The sequence below is a fragment of the Calidris pugnax genome, unplaced genomic scaffold (assembly GCF_001431845.1).
Source record: "Calidris pugnax isolate Ruff unplaced genomic scaffold, ASM143184v1 scaffold102, whole genome shotgun sequence".
Taxonomy (NCBI): Eukaryota; Metazoa; Chordata; class Aves; order Charadriiformes; family Scolopacidae; genus Calidris; species Calidris pugnax.
In genome coordinates, this window is record NW_015090846.1 from 4,980,548 (window position 1) to 4,990,866 (window position 10,319).

Below are 10,319 nucleotides of genomic sequence, written 5' to 3' on the forward strand. Positions count from 1 at the left end.
AAAAAAAAAAAAAAAAGACTTTGGGTACGTTGCCAGAATTCTCCTTGCCTATTGTACTCCCCCTTCGGTTTCTGCTTTCCACTGAACAGTTTTATGTTTCCAAGGATCATAAATTCTCATTTTTCCACTGGGCAGGAGGTGCTCTCCTGGACTCCGCCGCTTCCTGCGTGGCCTTTGTCTCCGTGTTGCTCAGCTACAGCCGCGCAGGCCCGGGCTATGCCTGGCCGCATTCACACCGGCCGCGTCCCCGGGGGCCTGCGCCCCGCCGCCGGGCACGGGGAGTTCATAGGATTCAGACAGGCACATGCTTCCCAAAAGGAACAAAGGGGAGGCCATAACCCAGCGGTTTCCAGCCGGAGGCCGCGCAGGAGCGGCTGTGGGTGACCGAAGGTGTGATGATGTGATGCAGGAGGGGCTGTGGTGGCTCGGGGCTGGAGGGGGGGACCAGAGGCTGGACCACAGCCTGCGGTCCAAAGGGTATGGGAACTGCCACTGCTGGTTTGTCAGCTCCCCGGCAGCATGCAGCGCTCGGCAGAGCTGCCCTTGCTGGGAGAAGGACCAGGGAGTTTTTTCTGTAGCGTCGGTTCCAAGCGGCAGCGCTCCAAGCACCAGTAATTCAAACGGCAGCCGAGATAATGCCGTGTCCTCACGCTGCGCGGGTCAGTTTGGTTTGAAATTAATAACATTCCTGAACTTGAAATGCTTGGATCCGTCATGGCTCTAATTCCTGAGATGGAGCTCGTATGGCACCGGCGGTTGCTGGCTGTGGTGGGAGGGAAGGATGTGTCCCCCGCGCCAGGATGCGGCCGTGTCCCAGCCTGGGAGGGGGGACCGTGGGTCCTGCCGGGGTGACACTGCCCAGAGTGGGTCTGTCGGGGGGGCAGAGCCTGAATTTCCACCTCCTCATTGCTCCCTGTGTCCATCTGGTGGGGAGGGTTTGGGAAGGGGCTGGGGCTGTTGCTGTGGGGTTGTTTCTGGCCGCACCGGGCAGGACAGCGGGCGAAGGACTGGCCGGAGAATTCACAGCTGCAGGAAGAATCATCCATTTCCAAGCCTGTTACATCTTCCAAACAAAGTACTTGCCCAGCAGCGAGTGGGAGCAGTGATGTACTCCTGTTTCTAACCCCTGGAGAGCCTCTGCCTTGATTTCCCTCAACACAGCTCGGGCTGCCCAGCAGCACACACCACCAGAACCATGGCAAGGAGCATCCTCCAGCTCTGCCAGCTCGCTCGTGTCTGGCCCTTCTGCTCTTTGTTAATGAGGAAGATGCATTTTTTGGAAAGAGAGGCTGCCTCTAAGACTTGCAAACTCTCCAGTTTATGACAGTTTTCATTTGCATAATGAAGGCCCTGATACCTTCAGTAATTAATCACATTAAGAATTGCTTCCTTGAATAACTCTATTCATGCAAGTTGTTCTTAGTGCTGGAAACTGCATATGATTTCAAATGTGCATTAGCCCTTCTCTTTCATCAGCAGATGGAAGCTGGTAACTGCATGTGTAATTTATATCTGCTTGGGTGGAATTATCAGATGAAATATGCATTACACAGCGCCATTAACATTTCTAGTCATACAGTCTTTAGCTCTTGGGTAAGTTAATATTACATGCCAACAGTGTGTGGGACCGTATGAAAGGCAAGGACTCAAACATGGGAATTTAAAAGCCAAAATGGAAAGTATTCCAGGTCAAACACATCAGAAATAGAATTAATGAAGCTGCTAAATTAAATTAAATGCATTGCCCTTTTTTAACCTGCTTTTCTTTTAATATAAAATGTCCCATCTTGTCTCCATAGCTAAGAAAGCTGCCAGGCTTGCCCGCTGAATCGCCACGCATAAGGGTGACTCCAGATCCTTTAACATGGGGCAAGCTTTCCCCTGTAGGATGGCACGAGCAGCGAGAGAATAACGATTGAATCTCAAAGGAAGGCAGCAGAGAAGAGGAAGGCTGCTGTGTGGGCTTGGGTTTGTCGGTAGCCTTGACAAATTTGGAAAAAAAAAATAAAAAATCACATCAATTCAGTAGTAAGGAAAAAAAAAATAATCAGTGACTAGACTGCTCCCTGACGGCGGTGCCGGGGTAGCCAGGAGCCTCGTGCCCGCGCGTGCGTTGGTTTATGCATGAACATTTCTATAGGAGGTGAAGTCTGCTCTCTTGGAGTGCGGTTTTTCAGGTGCTTTTTTGTCCTCGTATAAATCACGGTTAATTAAAATACTGATTCCTGCTTGATAGGAAGCAATTAAATGAGTGAAGCTCTATCCCATCTGCCTCTGATAGAGATGGAGAGAGAATCCAACCCAGGCTGCTGTGGCTTTGCCCGTTCCTACTCTCGGGGGCTGGCGTTACTGCCCCCCAAGCTGAGCTGCCACTCGGTGCCCAGCCATCCTGGAGCTCCTGCTGCTGGAGGGTTTTCACCCTTTAGAAAGGATTTGGGAGCCCACTGGGTTTTTTACTGTTTTCAGGCTGAGCTAATTCTGCCCGTGGCTGGGAGCTGTGGGGAGTGTGCCCTGGCCATCCTCAGCTGCTGTGATGGGGATGTGGCAGCAAAGCGTGAGCAGGACCATCAGCCTCCTTCCTCACTGAGGATGCCGTGGCAAAGGGATGCATCCTGAGGGTGCTGCCTGCAGATTGCAGGGGTCAAAACTGCTTCAGATACCATGTGTGGGGCAGGGGAGCAGCTCTGAGCTCTGCTCCCACCTGCCCCATGTGTCTCTCCAGCCCCTCTGGTCCCGGCTGCAGCGGCACGGCGCGGTGGCTTGGCACTAGCCCACGGCAGGGGTGAGCAGAGGGTGCCGGGTGTATGACATGGGCTGTACAGCTCTGCTTGGAACTCAGGGCCCCTACCTGTCCCGAAGCCAGGCCGGGGCAATGCGGTGCAGCAGCTGGCTGGGGTCCCCTGGGCTTACAGAGCTTTGCCATCCCTCCTGGCAGCTCCCGGAGATGCGTTGCCGCTGCTCCCGATTGTTCCTTTCTGTCCAAGAGAGAAAGAAAAAAGCATCTCTGCAAAATCCAGACTTGGACTTTGCTTAAAGCCTTTGAGTAAAGAGCCTTGTTTGAATGTAATTGCACCCCTGTTGCTACAAGGGGAAAATACACTGTATTGCTCTCTTTTTCTTGGAAAGCTCAGCTAGTATTTTCCCAGCCATTTGTGTATAAAGAAAGATAAATAGCTCTTTAGCGGGCAGAACAATCTATCCCAGTTTTATTGACATTCATGCAAGCAGACAAGGAGAAACAGTTTGGCGATGCTGAGCGTGGAGGGAGGGGGGAAACTCCAGCCCAGCAGAGCTGGGAGCACCCGACGAGGCTGGGCTGGGGGTGCCGGGCACGGGGGGGCTGCTGGGGCACAGGGTGGGAGATGCCCTCTTGGTTCTCCTCGTCCCCACAGAGGTGTCCCCCCCCCGGCCCGTGGCAGCCTGCAGGATGCACTCCCCACCTCACCCAGCACTTCACTCCTCCCTATAAATAAAAAAACACGTCTAGCAAATTTAGCTCTGGCTTCACACGCAACGGTGCTATAGATAGATTTTTTAAAGAGCTTGTCTCAGAGTAATAATTCATGGGGAGATCAAAAGGCTATGGTTTAATCCGGGGTCTGTCTGATACCATAAACCTTGCAGACTGCTAAGAATTCAATGAGCAGTATCAAAAGCCTGATAAACATGAAAGCCACCCAATTTTCTGCCTGTAAGGCTGGCGTGGCTTACAATGGGTGCTGAGGAGCTGGGCAGATGCGTATCTTCTCTGCGGTGCTTGGGTGCCACACGCAGAGCCCTTCAACTTCAGGCTCCTGAAAGAGGTGCCTGGACTCCCTTAACATCTCAATTGCTACCTGCAGCTCCGCTGACTGTCTGAGGAGATAAGACTCCTAATTAGATGTCTAATTACACGGCGTTGGTAGGCTTCAGGCTGCACTCCACCGCTTGGCATCGCCTCGTCCTCCTGAGTCTCCGGATCACACCGGCTGCCTGGATTCTCCAGAGGGATGCACAGAGGCATCCCAGGAGGAGACAGCGATGGAGCGGGGGCACCTCCTGTCCCCACGAGCCCCAGCACTCCCCGGGAAGGCTCGGTGCCTCCATGCTCACCAGCGAGGTGGCTGTCTGCCCTCCAAAGAAATCCCAAGGATTTCTTTTTTAATACATCCACGGTGGCTGCACCGACAGCAAGGGATGTGCTGGTTTAGATAAATTGAGGCTCTGGCCCAGGAGAGGTGGATTTCAGACAGGGGCTGTGAAAAACATGGGGTATCAGAATGCTGTATTTGGAGGCCAAAAATAGAGCCTAAAACAGGGCCAGTGAGGATCAGCGCTGTAAATACAGGTCTGCGGAGTGGAAAGGCTCTGCCAGGCTTCTAGCTGTCAGCAAAAGCAACATTTAAAAGCCAGCAGTTTAATTTTTAACACAAATGGAGGCGAGTTTAGACTGCAGACACCTGCAGGTGAGGAGCTGGGTTTTTCTCCAGAGATACCGAGCCCACTGAGGTTAATGTGATTATGTAAATGACTGAGGTATAATTGCGTTATTGCCACCCATCTGGTCCTCCCTGCAATTCATAAGTGATTTTATATTCCCCGTGCGCTGCAGTGCTGACACGCAAGGGCACCAGAGATGCCATAAATCACTGCTTGGTGTTTGCTGCAAGAGCCCTCTCCCCATCAAGCCTCTGGTGCAGAGTCCCGTTGGACTAGGCATGGCCAACACATCAGGAAAACTTCATCCCAGATCCGCATTAACGATCCCTGGATGCAGTCCAGAGGATCGAGCTCCACTTGTCCTCTCCCAAGAGATGCTCCTGACAAAGCCAGGATCCTGCCCAGCATCCCAGCTACAGCAGCAGGTCCTTCCCAACATGGATCTTCTTAGCAGGATAAAACAAGCTCCCACTGCCCTCAGCAGCTGGGATTTAAACACAAAACTGACATTTTCATGTAAAACACTGGCCCCAGTAACCCCCCAATTCTACCTCTCTTCTAACCTGGGTTTTTCTTCCCATCAGTATGAATTCAAAGCCAAGAACATTAAGAAGAAGAAGGTGAGCATCATCGTGTCTGTGGACGGGGTGAAGGTGATCCTGCGCAAGAAACAGAAGGTGAGACTTCTCCGGGACAGTCACGCTTCTCACTGAGACTGACCTTTTCTTAAAAAACACACGGAATTTTCACAAGACTTGATTTGTCACTTTTTTGTCGAACAAACTAATATCAAAGCCTTGCTGAAAAGAAGTGGGAAAATTACACTGTGAGAGGAGGAATTATTTTTTTTCCCTATCAAAAAAAGCCAAGCTTTCAGGAAATATAGATTTTTTTTCTTGTTAATACCAGTAGGCCAGGGTGAGCACCCCTCAGCTCCTTGCCCAGGCTGTGCTTCCCACTGAGCCAGCAGCTGGATCCAGATCTCCTGAGCCCCAGCTCAGCATCTTATTCCCCAAAACATGTTACTCTTCTGCATATTTGATGTTATGAATTAATCTTAGGGACAATTTTCAGCCCTGGAGGCTGCGATCAGATGACCAGATATGATAAATGATGAAAGAAATCTATTTTTATCCAAGATACTGATGAAACAGAAATTGCTCATAAAGTGGAACTGCAGCCTGGATTTGACTTGACTCACTATAATTTTGTTTCTGTCCCCTCACAGAGAAAGGAGTGGACCTGGGACGAGAGTAAGATGGTGGTGATGCACGATCCTGTGTACAGGTATGTGGCAGGGGATCCACACCAGGTCCAGCCCTGAGCGACGCATATCCATCCTCCCCCTTCCTGAGTTACCTCTACCACAGCTGGTTTTCCAAAGGACCATGAAAAATTAACAAGGTTGCAAAATTACCACTGGAGGGGAATCCTTTTCATACATTTTTGAGAGTGAGACGGCCTGATCTAGCTTTGAAGCTGGCTCTGCTTTGAACAGGGGTTAGACTAGATGACCCCCAGAGATGCCTTCAGCCTGGATTACTCTCTGATCCTGGCTCTGAAGACAGGCTTCCCACGGTTTCCCTTCAGAGCGTGGCTCACCGTGTGCTTCTGAAGAAGGGCCTCACTCTCAGGTGTAAGAGCTTACAGGGAATTAACCCGTACAGGCTGTGGTAGGGCAGCACTGGCTTTCCATTGCCCCTGCTGTGGGGTCTCAAAGTATTTTGGGTGCCCCAGGAGCAATCAGGACGGCTTCCTTGAAGGCAGCCCCAGCGATGGTATGTAGCCTGTGGACACAGTTAAGAGCCCAGGTTGCACCAGGCTGTTAGATCTGCCAAGTGAATAATTTTAGCACCAGCACCTCCTGGCAGGACAGTGGCTGAACAGGCAGCTGTGCCACGCTGCAGCAGGGCAGGGATTCATTCCTGGGGCTAAAAATAGCTCCTGCACACTTTCCAATACTATAGATTTTTTAGCTTTCCCACCGCATCTTTAAAAAGCTTTTCCTTACTTCAGAAAGCAGAAGGTTTTCCGTCAAACCAGAAGTAGTCTTTAAATCCACCACCTCCTGCCTTGACAATCGCAGGAGGGGCCGTGCACCAGCACCACCTCATCTCCACCCCTGGGTGCTGTGACCCAGCCAGTCCTGGGGACACACAGGAGCCTCTGAGGTTGTCTGGGGGGCAGAGCCCCTCCTGGGTGTTTCATTCCCGTTGTCTCTCTCCCACCTAGAATCTTCTATGTGTCTCATGACTCGCAAGACCTGAAAATATTTAGTTACATCGCAAGGGACGGTGCTAACAACTCCTTCAGGTGCAACGTCTTCAAATCGAAGAAGAAGGTAGGATGCTGCGGGGGCTACAGCCAGGTCACCCCTGGGTGAGAGGTCTCTGAGGGACCTCGTACCTTCCCGAGCCCAAGTAACTGCTGGGTGGGAGGGTGGAGATCCCTGGGGAGAGACACAGGCAGTGACAGTGCTGGATGTCCCCAAAAAACCATGCCTGGTGCCTGTCCCCTCCTGCCCAGCCTGTCTGCCCCAGGAGAGCACCCATCTCCTGTGGGAAATGGGGATGCCATGCATTGGGACGGACCAACGATGGAGCCCCCCGGCACGGGAGGAGACAGGGCAGCGTGGGGCAGCCCCGGGGTGGGAAACTGGGAAGAAGCTCCCAGTTCTGCCCCGGGCAGGGCTGAGCCGGGTGGGTTTTGTCGGCAGAGCCAGGCGATGCGGGTGGTGCGGACGGTGGGACAGGCCTTCGAGGTGTGCCACAAGCTGAGCCTGCAGCACGCCCTGCAGAACGCCGACGGGCAGGCCGACGGAGCCAGCGACAAGTCGGCCGAGGAGCAGCCGCTGGAAGGTGACACGTGGGTCCCCGTGGGACAGGAGGAAACCCCTCTCAGCCACCACAACAGGGATGCTTTGGGGTGGGGGAACCACAAGGGGATGTTTTGGGGTGGGGGAACCACAAGGTGGCATGTCCTTTGTGGACCACCTCCATCTCCCTCAGTTACCCTGTGGATGGGGGGACACAGGGAATCTGCCCTCTCTGCCCACCCACCCTGGAACCAGGAAGGCGGAGGCTGAGCCCCCTTGTCCAGCAGGCTGAGGGTCTCCAGCCCCTTCCTCCTGCCCCTCCACAGCACACCGAGACTTGAAGCAAGTCCTGGCCTTGTCCCTAAGCTGCCACCTTGGCTGCCAGCCCTGCTCAGGGCCCCAGCTCCTTGCTGTGATCCTGCAGCAGGGGGGAGCTTGGGTTTATTTATCCATCTCGTTTGAAGTTCACCAGATAAAGGGCTCCAAGATGACGGATGCAGAAGAGGTTGGCATCGATTCTGACGGCATCTGTGTGTCCGAGAGGGGACCTGGGGAGCTGCCCACTGCCAGGGGGGACCTCAGTGTCCTGAAACCTGGGCAAGCTTCAAAGGATAAGAACTGCCAGGTAATAGGGGGGGACCATGAGGACGCTCTGCCACTGCTGGGGTCCCTCTGCTCAGGGTCACTGTACCATGGCTTGTGACTGTCCCAGCACTAGGGCAGGGGGAGAGGTGAGAGCTGGGAGTGGGGTCACGGCGCACGGCTGAGCTGGCTTCAAACGCAGTCCAGGAGAGCAGGGCAGAGGACAGAGGGGCTTCTGCTGGAGCGACCACCCAGCACTGGAAGGAGAAGTGAGTCAGGACCCACCCTCCCGCAGCAGCATCCACTGAACAGGCGAAAACTAAGAGGAGGCACCTTTGGCAAGGCAACCATTTTCCTGCCATGCAGGGAGGATTTCTGTGCATCCGACTGCCCCGAGAGCGACCCACCAGCTCCCCTCGCCCCCCATGCCCAGGGGACAGTGTCCCCGAGGGGAGCCAGCCCCGGCAGCACAGGGACGAGGGCCGTGCTGGGCGCGAGCAGTGGTTTGGCTGCAATGAATGGCTGTTCTCTGCAGAGCCCCTCTGTGCGCGCTTCCCGGCGGCCTGAATGGCCTCGCTTCATCTCCCCCCATCGTATCGCTTTGCAGGGCCTGGCTGGAAACATCTGCCGTGAAAGGCACTCAATGGGGCGCGTTTCCGTGGCCGGGAAGGCAGGGTTTCCCCACACGTTCCTTTGGGAGCCAGAGCTGCCCAAGGGAGGGCAGGGGCCGAAGGGCAGCAGCCCCAGGCTGGCTCCCAGTGGGGCAACGCTGGAGGGAACCCTCCCAAAACACCCCCAGTGTCGGAGGCTGCTGCCAGGGGGATGTGCTGCCCGGCTCAGGGCTGCATGCTGAGACCCCCTGTGCTACGGATGGTGAGGAGAGCCACCCACGGGGCCACCACACAGTCCCCGGGGATCACACAGACCTGCAGAGCCTGGCACTGAACCCAGGGTTGCCCCTCTCAACAGTCCCGGGGTGCCAGGGGCCACTCTGCAATGCCATGCAGCCAGTGCCACTGGGAACCACCACCCAAATCCCAGCCCGAGCTGGTGGTTCCACTCACCCTGCCCGTTTCTTTATGCCCAGGACACCGAGAACTGCTCCCTCCACCCGGCCGGCTCCCAGCAGCTTCTCAGCCCAAGCAGCCCCTGCTCCTCGGCCTCCATCACCCCGCTGGCCTCCCAGCACTGCCTCCAGCTGCTCCAGCAGCAGCTCCTCCAGCAGCAGCAGCAGACGCAGGTGGCTGTGGCCCAGGTACTCGTCCTGCCCTCCCCTCGGGGGCCACCAGCCCTTCTCCTCATCCTGCTCCAGCCTCTGGCCAGGCTGGGCTGGCAGTGGGGGGGCAAGTGCCCTGTGCTGGGGGGTGGGTGCAGTGCGGGAAGCTCACAGCATCACTCACAGCATCATCACAGCATCGCTCACAGCATCGCTTGCTGCACGGCTCAGCTCCCCCAGACATGGGGCTGGCTGCACACATAACCCCAGACAGCTCTAGCCAGGTCACAGGGGGGGCCCCCACAGAGCCACCGGCTCCCTTTTCATCCCCTTTTTGGAAGCCACCCCCCCGTGCCTCTTCCCCCAAACCGGAATTGATCCCTTTCCACGCATATGCCCAGTTTCAGAACATCCTTGATCCGGAACACACTCCTCTGATCTGATTTTTATCCACAGCGGGGGGGGGCGGTGCCCCCCCGGCTGAGCAACTCCCCGATTCTTTTCATGTTACCGGGGCGGCACCGGAGCCCCCCAGCCCCTGATCTCCCCCGGCCCGGGATGCAGCCGCATCCCCCGCCCGCAGCTGGACCAGTTCAGTGGGGGGGTACCGGTGGAGGGGGGGTACCGGTGGGGTGGGAGCCGCGGCGGGGCCGCCAGAGGGCGCTCGAGGGCCGCCGCCGCCGCCGCTGATCCCGGGGATGCGCGGTCCCGTCCCCGCATCGCCCCGTCCCGTCCCCGCATCGCCCCCGCAGGTGCAGCTGCTGAAGGACCAACTGGCGGCCGAGACGGCGGCGCGGATCGAAGCGCAGGCCCGGGTGCGGCAGCTGCTCCTGACCAACCGAGACCTGCTGCAGCACGTCTCGCTGCTGGTGCGGCAGCTGACGGTGCTGGAAGCCCGGGAGCAACACCGGCAGCCGGGTGAGCGCAGCGGCCCCCGCACCGGGGTGGTTTCGGTGCTGGGGTACCCCCAGCATCACCCCCTCAGAGCATCTCGGCGCCCCTCACAGTCATGGGGACCAGCTGGAATGCTCCCAGCACCATCCCCTCAGAGCATCCCCGCACATCTCTGAGCAGTTGGGGTGTTCCCAGTACAAGCCTGGCAGGGTCTGGGGGGCTTCAGAGCATCTCCGCACCCCTCACAGTCCTGGGCAGCAGCTGGGACACTCCCAGCACCATCCTGACAAGTTCTTGGGGGCTTTGGAGCATCTCTACATTCCTTGAGGTCCCAGGGAGCAGTTGGGATGCTCCCAGCACCATTCCAGCAGGTGCTGGGGGGGGGGGGGGGGG

General features: G+C 56.3%; 1 protein-coding gene across 1 annotated transcript in view; it reads left to right on the forward strand.

Moving 5' to 3' along the window:
• Window positions 1–10,319, forward strand: part of LOC106888459 (carboxyl-terminal PDZ ligand of neuronal nitric oxide synthase protein-like) — a 36,635-nt gene that overhangs the window by 19,208 nt on the left and 7,108 nt on the right. Inside the window, exons 3-9 of the mRNA XM_014942702.1 lie at window positions 5,004–5,096; window positions 5,648–5,706; window positions 6,652–6,760; window positions 7,136–7,277; window positions 7,699–7,859; window positions 8,904–9,071; window positions 9,785–9,950. Coding sequence (XP_014798188.1) covers window positions 5,004–5,096; window positions 5,648–5,706; window positions 6,652–6,760; window positions 7,136–7,277; window positions 7,699–7,859; window positions 8,904–9,071; window positions 9,785–9,950 — 898 coding nt within the window. The remainder of the gene's footprint in view (window positions 1–5,003; window positions 5,097–5,647; window positions 5,707–6,651; window positions 6,761–7,135; window positions 7,278–7,698; window positions 7,860–8,903; window positions 9,072–9,784; window positions 9,951–10,319) is intronic.